This window comes from Malurus melanocephalus, unplaced genomic scaffold (genome assembly GCF_030028575.1).
Source record: "Malurus melanocephalus ecotype Western Australia unplaced genomic scaffold, MMel_1.1 scaffold_401, whole genome shotgun sequence".
Classification (NCBI taxonomy): domain Eukaryota; kingdom Metazoa; phylum Chordata; class Aves; order Passeriformes; family Maluridae; genus Malurus; species Malurus melanocephalus.
The window spans coordinates 416,851-431,014 of NW_026623633.1; the positions used below are offsets into that span (position 1 = coordinate 416,851).

The 14,164-nt window shown below is 39.9% G+C and overlaps 1 protein-coding gene across 1 annotated transcript in view; it reads right to left on the bottom strand.

Annotated features, from left to right (window-relative positions):
* The window catches only part of PLCL1 (phospholipase C like 1 (inactive)), a 178,307-nt gene that overhangs the window by 34,906 nt on the left and 129,237 nt on the right, over window positions 1-14,164 (bottom strand). The window contains exon 2 of the mRNA XM_057379314.1: window positions 1,571-4,042. Within this exon, the coding sequence (XP_057235297.1) occupies window positions 1,571-4,042 (2,472 nt within the window). The remainder of the gene's footprint in view (window positions 1-1,570; window positions 4,043-14,164) is intronic.

Sequence of the window (14,164 nt, forward strand, 5' to 3'; positions counted from 1 at the left end):
AGAGGATATAYAGCTGACATGCACCCATCATTTAGCATCTTGAGTCGTACAAGGAGTGACCGAGATGCACAAAACCTAAATGTTACGACAACCTTGCAAATGTTCCTCCCACAACTTGCTGAAAAAAAAACAATCATCAGACAATGCCTGGCTAAGTAACAGACGTTTTTCTCATTAATTAAATATGAGAGCATGCAGTTAAATCCAAAATTGTGTCTCTATAAAGCATTCCCCAGAACATGATCTTTTACTGAACTTTTGCTTGGAAGGCACATTAATGCTGTTTCTGAGTCAGAGTCAGAATATTTTCATTTATATAGTTCATATATAGTGCCTGACCTAGACAGAAGGTGGAGTCAGCAGTTCAAACTAGTTGCTTTCAAGGCCTGAAGGAAAGGAAAGGCTGGGAAGACTTTCCCATTCTTAAAAATATGCTGAGGCTATTCCTTTGAGAGTGATTTAAAGCTTATGTCATTTTGCAAACTTTTCCAGCTGTCAACATTTCATTTGCTTTAGACTCCCATCCARAATAGTGGGGTCAATGAAGTGTTATGCGTTTTTCTCCAGTTTTCAAGAGAAAAAATATGAACTGTTTCTGTATCTTTACCAAGGAGATAGCTATGGCTGATTCCAGCTATTTATTAAGGAAAACTCATTGTTTAATGCTACTCAGTTTTGTTTCTAGGCAGTGCCTGAAGCTCTGAATTCAGCTGTCCTTTAATCAACTCCCACCACAGGGGAGAGCACTGGGCAGGCTCTTGTTTGGTCTCACTGACACTTCATGTCCTGCCAGGCACAAAGGTCTAACCCAAGCACTTGTGMCAGTGCTGTGCACCTGAGCCCTGATGCTGCATGGGTGCAGGGACAGTGCCAGGGGACCCTGTGAGCCAAGACTGGTGTCTGTGCCAACCCTCAACCAGCCAAGACAAAACAGCTATYCAGCTGGGAGGAAACTGCAACCCAAGTGGCATTCAGTGCCTATGTTGAACATCTGCAGCCCTGGGGCTAACAGTGGTGACACACACTTGGGAAAACATGCTGCACTTTGCACAGTGCGTTTCTTTGGTGCAGACAAGACCGTAATGACATATCCACTGACTCCTTCTTATACTCACCCAAAGAAAATTAAGATCATAACCCTCACTCAGTAAGCAAAACAAAAGCTTGTTGACGTTTTCTAGAAACAAGGAAATTAAGTATTTGAGACGAGAGGCAGGGTACACAAATATACCCTCAGTTCTGCTTTCGCAGGAAAAAAAACCCATGTTTGGAAATTAAGTATTTGAGACCAGAGGCAGGGTATACAAATATACCCTCAGTTCTGCTTTCTTAGGAAAAAAAAATCATGTTTGGAGGGGGTATAATGATTTTTAGAACATTTCTGCCTAATCCTCCATTTGCTTGTTAGCTAGCATCTGTAAATATCAGCCTGCCAATGTCCATTTAAAGGCTGACAAGAGCTGTGGGTCTGAAGCTTCACCAACTTCAGCAAACCTGCCCTACCAGTAGCTCACATGAGGATTGCCACATACAGGACACACCAACACACACACACAATAAAGTGTCATACCTGCATGTTTTCTCTCATGTCAGTAGCYTCTCGCAGCGGATGCACTGCCAGCTTAAAGATGTCATCAATAATCTTGAGACCAGTGTTCCTCAGCATGGTGTACTCCCTTGCTTTCTTCCCTATCCTCACKGAGAGGCTACGCTTTTGTGCCTTGCCACCTCCACTTCGGTTGGTGATTGCAATGTGAACAAAGAGAGTAACGTGCTCCATGATCTCGCCGATGAAAGAGCGCAGTGGGATGTGCCTGTATCCGGGCTGCAAGCACTCCAGGGGGATGGTGTACTGCCCTATGAACTCGTCCCCAATGTAGTCATCATCCAAAACAACAAAGCGGATCATGGCCAGCTCCGGTAGGTTGATCTGGAACTCAAAGCTTTCATCAAAAATAGGGTTATCACTGTTTTGCTGCACAGTTTTAGTTCTTTGTTCGGTGCAGTCTGCGGGAATCCCATGTATTTCTATGCAGACATAGGGGTCTATGACATCCCCTTTTGCACATGCACCCTTGGGCTTTGGAAAGTTCTGACCACTGATAATTTTGACATGTAGGACCTGGGGGGAGACCCCTGGAACAATACCCTTGGTATTTGCRCTGAAGTAAGACACTTCATCACGCATCACTGAAGGCCTGAGAACATACCCGCATCCCCCGTTCTGTAAAAACCAACCAGTGTGTAGGTCCATCATGGGCCCCGGGGTCTGATAGTTCATTGCCACTATCTGGCAACCACAGTTCCAGAAATCCTGAGGATTTAAGTTACTGGAGTCTATCCTCATAGCACTCGGGTACACCCTGGACAGAAACTTTTTGTTGTAGTTAACAAAATCTTCAGGGTATTCATTCGCAATCCGACTGGCTTCTGCCTCACTGAAGCAGCACATTTCCCAGTAATTYTGAGATTTCATGGATGTCTCAAAGTCTTTGTATTGGACAGATTTGCATAGGGACACCAAGTCAGACAACTCCCTGCAGAGCCAGATCAGCTTTGGCTCCCTTGAGAAATCCTCCGACAGCCTTCGGGATATTTCAGCCTCTTCATCTTCATCTGTAACCTCTCCTTCCAATACATCCTGGTCGCTGGGCAGTTTCTTCCCCTTCACAATGATCTTCATCTTCAGTTTCTCAGGAGATGGGAGGTAGGCTTCTGAGGCTGAAGGTGCCTCTGTGTACAGTTTGYTCCCGAAGATTCTTTTCATGTGTTGCACCACCACCTTCTGCTGCTGTACAGAGCAGTGGTTGCCCAAGCAGAGAATCAGAGGGTATTCTGAGGCAAAGAAGGCCAATTTGTTTATTACCTCAATGACATTTCGGAAGGCGAGYGGCGATGTCATGTTGTTGCGGTTACAAATAATGGGTTCATTATCTGGGCCGTCACAGACATCCAGTTCAATGCTCCGGCAGCTCATCTTTAAAGCTCTGACATAACCATTGATATCAGCCGGCCCTCTGAGCTGGTCTTCTATTAGATATGTATTGTGGGATGCATTGATGTAGTAATGTGACAAAGGCTGCGTCATGTCTTGGACAATTTTTTTGTGCTCTGGGTCAAAAATATCACATTCTGAGGACAGTAAGTATTGAGTGAATCCATCAATTGCAAGAAAACCTTTCAAACGTCCTTCTTCAGAAAGCTCATACCTGCGTATAATATCTAGACACATCTCTTCTGTAATGTGGGTCACTCCCTGCTCAGCCTCTAAAAACAGCATGAGGTCATTGGCATCCAGGTACTCTTTGTTTTTGGATATCTGCACAAGTAAAAAATACACTTCGGGTCTTGTGCAAAGTTCACTGAATGCTTCACAAAACTCTTCYTTTGTTACTCGTGTTGTCAGTTTCTCTTTGCTCTTCTGAATTTCCTTAAATTTTAATCTAATCTTTGATTCCTTTAAGGTAGGGTTAAGTTTCTTTATTAGCTCCACAGCTGTATCTTCTAACATTATGCCATTGCCATCAACATCTGCTGCTTCAAATACAGTTTTTAACCAGGCAAACCGTGGGGTATTATAGCTGTTTTCCATCAAGTCCAGGGGTTGTTTGCTACGAGAAACTAAGTACCTTAACCCTGATACCCAAATATTGGCCACATCAGCTGAATTGGCAACCAAGTCAAGGGACTCATAGTTCTCACCGTGRATTACTGACAGCGCACAATCCTCAGAAATCTGATCTGCAAGTCCATTATTCCTGAATGTTTCTGTGTTCTTCCCTAGTCTGATTTCTTTTATAGCAGAAATATCAAGCTTGGCTTTGTCAAGATCCTTCTTGGAAGGCTCCCAGCGAAGAGCCTGCAGGTCAGGATCCAGAGTGAAAAAACGGTTATAAATCCGGGAATTTGGACGAACTTTCTTCAATTCACACCCAGCCTGCATAAAGCTGATRCAGTCGCTGGCACTGCTTATTTTCTTCTCTGATGGCATGCTGCTGAAGGACACAGTTTTCTTTCTTCCACATTTTTGGTTTGAAGGATCCTGCGGAATAATTACATTAAAAAAAATTAGGAGGTTTTCCTTGGCATCCCACAAGTGCATAAATAATAGAAAGGGTACATTGATGTAAAGTTAATTAATGTTCTTCTGAACCTCAAAACACAACRTATTATTCCTTCCCACAATTCAGTTCCCTACTGAGCTATAAAATATACTGAGCTATAAAGCAACTCAATTGACTGTGGCATTGGAGATAGCAAGTTTTCATGAGTGATATTTGCAGCTATTAAAACTGTCTTCYCTTCCAGGTCTCAGCAACTTGCTACAGCTGTGAGGAGGCAGCATCCAGTTGCATATGTTATGTAYATTTTCAAAGCAGATTTATCACACTCTCTTGTTTCCCCATTGGTTTTAAAAAGTAGCTACTCTGGTCATTTCTGTGTACAACCACAACTGTAGGAAAATGGACAGCCAGACAAGAAATCCAAAGCCCTTGTCTTTAGGAAATATATTCTAACTCCATTTGAGAAAATATTAATSCAGATGTGAGTGTCTTTTCAGCATCAACTACTTCTTGCTGCTGGATGTAAACCCAGCTGCCTACAAAGCCATCTGTAATGTTAGTGCAGCAAGTAAATTTGAACATTTCCCTGCATATTATCAATTCAAAACATCTCACGATAATTATAAATTATAAATCATTCTTYTCTCTGCATGATTTCCATCTACCCCATTAGTATGTAAACTATCCCAYAGCTACCAAAAATATTTTTAAAACATCACTCAAGCCTACAATTAATTGTGAAAGACTTGTTAAAATTGCTTTCCCTCCTATTTCCCTAGTCAACAGCAGTACTCCCTTAGTTCTGTGCCTTCTGTTGTTGAGGGGAGCTCAGCTGCCTGGATTTTGAATGGAAAAGGARTCCCMAGGCAAGGAAATGTTGATGCTGGGSCTAAGCACACAGCCCTCCACCCTGCTGCCCCAGACCCAGACATCAGATGTGCACCAGGGACCACCTTCCCAATTGATCCCTGGGGATCTGCTTTGAGACATCAAAACCCCTGAGTCCCTGGACTTCTTTCCCTACCCCAGCAGCTGGTTCCACTCAGCTCCAGTTTATCTGCTGTGTCATTCAACCTCCCTCAAGTCACACTCCTCTGCAAATCCTACATGTAAGCCCTGCTCTAGCAGTGCCCTCCATGTGCCCTTCTCTGTCCTTTGATGCTCTGCACCGTCTGAGCAGGACCTTGTGTAGCTCCCCAAGCCACAGAGCATCARTCTCAGTGCTCACAACAACCTCCCMAGTCTTCATTTGCATGTTTGTAGAGATACTTTCAGCAAATTGGTCAGTATGAATGAATGTATCTACAAAATTGCTGTTGTCATTCACTCACTTCATTCAGTAACATCCAAAATATTTCCAAMCCCCCAGGCCCCTAACTACTGAATTTAAAGGCATGGGATCTGCTGGGAACAAAATTAAAACCTCTATAACTTCTTATGATAAAGATTTCTCATTAAACTAGTACAGAGACTTTTACTGACAAGAATAATTACTCTTGCCATTTATTTAGTACTTATTATTGAGAATGGGTCTTAAAAACAGGAAAAAGTCAATGAAGCACGTGCATCAGGTCAGCTACTTTTTTAATTACAGTTTTATGCTAAAATATTCTGTTCCTGCATTAACATACTGTGTTTTAATAYACAACTTTGGCTATGAAAATCATCAGGCAGTGGATGCTAATGAACACAAACGAATGCAGCAGATTACCCGATGGGTTTTACAAGAGCCTCTTCTTTTTTATTTTCTTATGTTTACAGAAGCAATATTTATATTTAAGATTGATGACTAATTAGGATTATTTTCCTCATATATTTAGATCTATTAATGGCCTTGGAATCTGCAGTGATTCATTCCTTGAGAGAGGCCAGACCTGGAAATCTCATCAGAGCAGCCCATCTGATTTRTCTACAGGTCTGACATTTTGTCTCAACTAGGGAACTGCGAATGTTACATAACTACTTTTTTCCTGAAAAAAAAAAATAGAACACATTTATTTTTAGCTCGAAGATACCTGTGCCTTTTGATCAAAATCAGGGAATTAATCAGCCATTTTTCAGATATTAAGGTGGGAAAAAAAAAAACCCTAATTGACCTCACAGACAAACAACAAGTTTCCTTTTAACATTTAGTCTTAACCCCTCAGGGATTTTGGTGGGGATTAGATTATCCTCTGTGTCCTCTTTCCTTGTTTTTCTTTCTGGTTAATACTTCTGGTTTTGTACTTAGTGGTATGTAAGGAATATCAGAATTGTAAAACAGCACTTCATYGTGTCAGAGTAGGACTTCCCTGTATCTTTTAATCAGTTGAACAGAATTCAAGCCTAATGCACAGACTCATTGCCTACAATTAAAAATAATTGTAGTGCTGTGTCTCCATTAATGAAACTGCTACTGCATTTCACTAGATACTAAGAACAGGAACAAATAAAGTCACCTGGCAAACTAAAAGCTGCCAACATCTTTCATGGATAAATAGGAAACCTGCTCTCTTGTGCTACCTGCCAAGAACATTCACACTGTAAGTTATCAAAAACCTCTCCTCTGTGTTCACCCATGCAAGAGCACTTGTTCCTCTTCATTAAGCAAAGCAATGAGAAAGCACGAGATGCAGCCCTGAATCTTGMAGGTGGAAAGTCAATCTTTCTCCAAGATGCTAAGATCATCAAAATTGATCTTGCCTAGGTGACTGGACAGTAACTGGCTTAGGACTGCCCTTTACYCTCAATCACTTGTGCTGATGGGACTGAATTTACTGTGGTAGTGAAAGATGAGAAAGAAAGGATGATGTCTGCCAAAAAGAAAAATCTACATCAATGTGAAAACAAGGAAGTAACTTGTACATTTTCCACCGTAAGACCTTTCCTACCAGAAATAACCAACAACCAAGTTCTATACTAAACACTGTTCCTGGAAACAAGCACAATCAGTTTGCATGCCATTTGCAAGTACAAAAAAGAAACCCCACTTATATGGGAAATCTTGTTTTTCCAAGGCAAGACACCTTGAGTCACCCAAAGTGACTCAAAACTATGGTTTCCTTCAGTTCTTTCATTATCCCCTATAAGGTGATCCACAAGGATGATCCATCTCCTTCCAGATCCTCAGCCTGCATAATATCCATTATGTAAAGTATTTCAAGACCTCAAACAAAAGATCATCTCAATATGCCCTCAGATTTAAGCATATGTACTGCTGCTCTGAAATTACTAAGGACCAAGGAAAYGTATCTGTGTGCTGGCCTGACTGCATCTAAACATTTTCTAAATGTTTCTAAAGGACGGATTCAGAACWCCAGTCTAAGCACACTCCCAAAATAGGAGAAGTTCTCCTGTTGAACACATCATCCTCGTCAGGGACCGGATACATAAACAGTGGGATCACGGAGCCATCAGCAGTTGTGGGAAAACTCCACCCCATCCACCCCGACCTTTGACTGCTCAAGCTTCTGCTGTTTRAATCAAAGAGCTAACAGAAATAAATAAGTGGGATTTAAAAAATATGAGTAAACATGCTCTCCACCTCATCCCACCCTCTTTGTCAAAACTATAGGACATAAATTGCCCGTCTGAAGTTAGGAACCAGGGCAGTARTAACAGCTGGATAGCAACCCTGCATGCAAAGGTCAAGCTCATGAATTATTATTTGTCTGAAATTAAGTTACCTGAGAGCTCTCTGAAGCAYTGACACTCTTCCAGGATTCTGCTAAGAAGGATAAGAAAGGCAAAAAGCATCACCTACCCAAACCCACACCAAAAATCCTTAAAGAGCTGCAGGGCTTCCGTGAAAGGATGCGAAATTCAGTAATGATCCTGAGAGAAAAACTTGTTCAGYGTGATTAAGTGCTATTWAAAAAAAAAAAAAAATCACGTTTTTACCAGTTTGATTCTAATCTTTGACATTTCTCCTGAACCCAGCATTAAGAAATCAGTAGCAGACAGCTTAGTCTGTCCTCACAAATAGACTGTAATGAACAGTGCATCCTAAAAGCTATCTGCTCTGGAAACTCCAGATGATCCAATTAATTGGACAACTAATTACCTGATATTTTGTTTTCTAAGAGAAACTAATTAGCTCTACAGGATAAGAGGTCTTTTTAATATTTCTAGATATTTCAGTTATACACAGACAGAATCCCAGTCCACAAAAATCTTAAACCTTTACAATACTTGTGACAGGAAAATGTACTTTCAAACAGAAAATAAAGAATCAGTGAGTCATTAATGGCACTCAAAGTACCGTGYAGCAGGTTGACAAATGACAGTGTGATTGCTCTATAACAAAGTAAGCCAGAGCAGGGAGGATTTATCTAAACCATCCAAGAGAACATGAAGTCAAAGCCTGGGCCAGAGCTGCACCTGGATGTCATACACAAGTGAGGCTTAACTCATTTGATCGGATGAAACTCAAAGCTTGAACCCACAGAACCAGTGCATGGTTGACAAGTAGCAATGATCACAGGAAGCCAATACTCCCTGTTAGCACACMAAGCTTTCTTCTGTAAATCTCAACCATGTTCTGGCCATCCTCAGAAAGCATCCCTGGACTGCCCATTCTGCAGCTTTTATCAGCTCTGCTCACAGCCTCTGCTTTCACATCAAATTAATGAGCTAATCTCCCTCTAATCTTTCTTGGCAGGGCCTGTAGGATCTAAGTATCAGATACCCACTGTGACAACTCACAGGTAAACAAAAAAAAAAAGGTTGACCTACTCAAAATTCATGCAGGCTGACAACTCGTGGCACAAAGCAGCTACCTTTGCACAGGGACTGAACAACCAAATCACATTACACTTGGTGCAGGCAGCTATGGGGGCACTGCCAGTCACACTTGGGCTAAATACACAACTCAAAAGATTGCAAGAGCAGATGTTAATGCTGTGAGATCAACCTTGGTAGCCTCTTCAAGGCAAAATTCCTACTAATTCAGGGATTTGTGCACATGGGGAATATAGACTGGATCGAAAATTTAACACACGTGCKGTTAAAAGCTGAGCTACACACGTAATGAAATAAACAGAAAACTTAAGGCAGACCAAAAATACAACACGGACACACACATGAGAAACAGTTTCAGAACACAGTGTCCAAAAATTCTCCAAACACCAAAATAGTCCCGCCAGCATGTCGCTAAGCAGCAGTTTAACTCGAGCACAAGCTCCACGCAGAAGCCTCAGCTCTATCATAATTCATAGAGAGCAAGGACTAAGGGAGCTCAGACACRGGAAAGAAAAGTGTCCTGGGGAAAAGTAAGTGATATCTGCATTTAACATGGGCTTTCCTCAACTCCACAGGATTACCAGGTTGTTGGGAATGGGCTGTCACCAAGATATGTAATAATGACTACAGTCAGCATCTCATTAAAAAAAGWCACCCTGCAAAATGGGTACTGCAAAAAAAGGGCAGGAAAACTGAGTSAAGACACTAGTTTAACTATTCTGGGATGCTGAATAGTCCCCACTGGAGAAGATCAACAGGAGGCAAGACTATAAGTTTTGTCTGATTTCTTCTTTCGCTCCATTACTAAAAATAACTTTCAAGTACTGTGGTGTAAGGCTGGAGAGAAATACAAAAGAATGCATGGAGCARATCTTTAGGAAAAACACCTRAACCAAAATRATTTGYTCTTTCAGGAATGCTTTGTTGTGTATTTGCTTTTTTCCTTTTCTTTTTTAAATGACTAGCATTATCAAATTTATTCAATTTTACCTTGAAGAAGAATTACCTTTGCTGTTCAAATGACAAATTAGAGCAAAAGAAAAAACCAGCAGCACATAAAAACTCCATCTGGAAAWGCTTTTTGGAAATGAAAAGCACACAATGCAAGAAGGGTTTATTTTCTGCCATGATACAATGCTGAAGTTACTACTCCTCTTTTCTTCTTTATAATTAGGGCCATGAAGCCAAGGCTGAAAAGCTTCCAAGAGCACAAGAACATGAAAGCCTGTAATGAGGCTACCACTTCACACTTCCTTCTGCCATTATTGTTACCRTTTCATCCAACTGTTTTCCACAAATTCAAGTATCCCTTTATGCATTAAGCAATATCTAYAGTGAGAAACACATTCCTGTATGACACTTCAATATATGTGCACAATCTCTCTATATAATCCTATGGAATAYCCCACCTGATCATTTTTCACAAATACTGCCCACTCTCCCTAAGGAAAACGTTCACATAGGACACCCCAAGTGCCAGATCTGCTTCTAGCTGGGAGGAGGCTTATAGTTTGCAAGGGACTGACACAGCTCACTGGATGTAATGTCTCCAACCACCACTGCTCCCAAACATACATTTCCAAGTATTTGGGTTGCTCACAGGCTCTAAGCCCTGTAAGTCTGCAAGGGCTTTCTCCTTTCTGGCTTCAATGAGAAGCAGTAGCAGCAAGGTCTGGAAAAAGAAGATCTCAGCTGCAGAATTCGCAGGAGAATTCCACCGTACAAATCCTCATTCTGTTACAGAATCCCCTTTGAATGCATCTGGGACAAAAATTAAGAGAATAAGAGAATGCCAGGAGTAACTCAGAGGAAAAGCCAAGTAAGTTTAGAGAGACCTGGCTAAGGAAATATATGCCCCATTGGTACTCCCCTTCATKACACCTCTAAATACTTGACTGGCACTGCATCTTGTGAGTGGGTAATTTTCACTGTTAAAATAATGGAAAAGCTGAAAAAGTATTTTATTAAGAAAAAATTATTATCATTATCTATTTCCAACATTTGGAAAACAGAGCTTGTCAGACTACCTTTATATTTCTGCTTTTATGAGATTAAGACTTTGGTTGATACACGAAATCATTGTACTAGACACAGTAATGCACTATGGTTTCTGCAATCCATTCGACTTGGCAGTGAATGACATTTTGATTAAAAAGATGCAGCAATAAAAATAAACTCAGAAGACATTAAATGGATCAAACACAAGACAAATAGCTTTCAAAAGCAACAGTAAACATGAAACATCATGTAGATATGCTTCAAATGGGATCCTGCAGGGACCCATTCTTTAGCCCAGYGCTATTTAGCATTTTTAGAGTGACCTGGAAGAAAGCACATAAAATCAATACACATGGAGACTAGAGATGATACAAAGCCAAGCTTCAACAGTGATGAATAACAGAATATGAGCCAACAGTCAAAAGATTGCTTGACAAGCAATACATAAAAAAATAAGTATCTTCCAATAAGGAGCAAAATAYGAGGTCATAAATCTAAAAACACAAGGGGCAGGCCTTATTTACAGGACTGTGATGCAGAAGATTAATTTTGGGGAAAGAAGCCAACTTCATCATCACATCTGATCTGCACAGAATATAACAGAAAGATCACACACAACACACTTGGGTGTATAAACATAGTATGTACTCAGGATAGAGAAGTTCTAAAATCTTTGTCCATCATGTGATGCTCTCAGTTTAGAAATTACCTTGAAAATTGGAAAGCTCACAAGTGRCAGAAGAGTCAGGAAGATTTCTGGAAAACACACTCAACTAAGAGATTACAGATTCTTTTAGTTCAATACAGGTATTGTCTGCATTAATAAGTATTTTGTTCATAAAAATGTTAATTAATGTAAGGAATAACTTTAATAGACAGCTCATGCTCTAACAAAGGCATATCTGCTCTAACAAAGACATTCAGAACTTAATGGTTTCAATTGAATAGTTTTAATTAAATCCTGAATAAGTGTACTTTAAGAAGCCCTTCAAATTACATTTCCTTATGGATCCCCTAAAAACTCAAAATGTAAACTAAATGCTGTCACATTTTAAATTTAGATTTTAGATCAAGTATTCTGAGTTGGAAGGGATCCACAAGGATCATTGACTATTAAGATGATTATATAAAGACTATCTGAATAACGGTACTGTCCATTGATACATTCTTTTAAATCCTGGAAAATGACACATTCAAAATCAAGCTAAGATTTAAACAAGAAAAGCAAAACCAACAGTGGTCACAACCTCCCAAGGATGGCTGGAAAACTTTCATCACTTTTTTATCAGCACCTTTATCACCTGATTCCTTCCAAAATAATGTCCCACAAGATCAAACATTATTTCATTTAAGCCATATTTAATGGACAGCAGACAAGATTATTTAGGTATTAACTAAAAAATTAAATCCTAAGTTTTTCCAAAGGAAAACAGTTGAATGTGACTGTGCCTTCTGGTCTGCTATCATGGTACTGGAGATCACCAGGCACTGAGGGCCCAAAATAGGGTGACCAATTTAATTTCATTCTGAATCTTACAACAATCCTTCAGGAATAAAATGTGTAATCCAATAAGCCACACAAATCTCAACAGGCTAATCACATTATTTTAAGCCCTTTTTAATCAACTTGAATTATTTCTTTATTAATCAGATTTGCACCAATTAAGATCAAACCCTACACCAGAATTTAGCAATAAAGCTAAAAAAAAATCAATAAAATTAGGTAATGAATGTGGTTTAATGGGATTTTTTAAAAATTCCAATTGTCATTCGTAATTGATTAAATAGGTTGAGATAACCAGAGCAGTTTCAAACCATGGAATGTGCCCCTACACTGCTGAAGGAGTGGCAGGGCTAAAACACACAAGTGAAACATGATTTCAATAGTCTACTCAGCAACAGTATGACAAATTAAGCATCCCCCTTACAAGTAAAACACTGGTATCTCCATTAATACAAAGGAAAAAAAATATTCAAGAGACAGCTGTGGTAGTCTCATTAAATCTTATTATGTGACTCTCATAACTAGGTATATTCCAAACTTTTACCAATGCAGACAGAATGTTTTCTTTAGTCATCAAAATAAGGAGTACATCATGCAGGTTACAAGCACCTTGATAAGCTTCAGCATCATAAACATCCAATTTATTCAAAGAATAATTGATTTGCTATGGAGATGTGCTACAATTTTAAATCACATTCCTTCAAAATTATCCACCTTCAAGGGCAGAACTCTCCTACTTCCCAAAACCCATGTCTTCAGGAGAAAAAAGAAAGTAGTTGCTCATTTGGTTTCGGTTTTTTAAAAACAAATTAAAGAGTTTCATCTTGGTCATATATGTATTTGCTAGATTACTATAAATCACTTATCTTAGAATTAAACTATATTACAATCCCTTGGGTTTCACACAGGCATTTTTTACAATTTAAGTATACCAACCTGGTGTAATTGCTTCCATCCAATTCATATTCAACCATTATGAATTAGTGGTTATAGGGGTTTTAGAAAAAATGTGATCTCTAACCACAGCATAACTATACTTTAGCTGCAACAGAACTTAGCACGTATGTGGAGAAAATAACACCTCAAATCTCCAATGGTTTTGTACACTTGCAACATTTAGAAAATGCAGAGCTAGAAGAAAAATGTTGGATTTGCAGCCAGGAAAGTGGGAACCTCCTGGCTTCCAGTTCAGCTCACGAGCCCAGGAAAACCCCTCAGAAAACACCAACTGCTCTGCATTTGTCTCATGGTTTTCGTAAGACTCAAAAACGTTTCTGATGCACATATCTCAGTATCTTCAGAAAAAAAAGCAGCTTCTACCAGGCTCTCCATCCTGGGGGGGAYATATGGCAGAAAAGGGGATGTCTAACAGCAGGGGCAGGAGCAGCTGGGCCAGTGGTTTGGGAAAGCTCTTTGTTTTAAGAGGTCCAAGTTTGGTATTTGGAATTACCCCTGAATATGAATTACCCTTCTTGAGGGGAGAAAGCCACAGGGCACTGCTAAACCACAAGCTTCCCTCATCTTGCACAATTGTCATTAACACCAACACACTCTGCCCAGAGCGATTCCAGAGGGTACTRAAGGACTATTAAAAACTGGCCACGTTTAGTTTTGCAAGGGTGAACAAGTGGTAGCAGAAGAGTGACATTAGTGACCACTGGGAACRACTTTTGCATGGACAAAAATCAGCTCAGAACTCACAGTTCACTCAATGGCCCTTTAGATAGATTATGCTTTGCAAMAACTGTGTGATTCAGTTGTTACTCATTTGAAGCTTTAATCTTACAAACACTTACACACACGCTTAGTCCCCACAGTCATTTTTCATTGTTAATATTCAATTTAGATAAAAATAGGTATGACTGTGCATTTGTTCCTC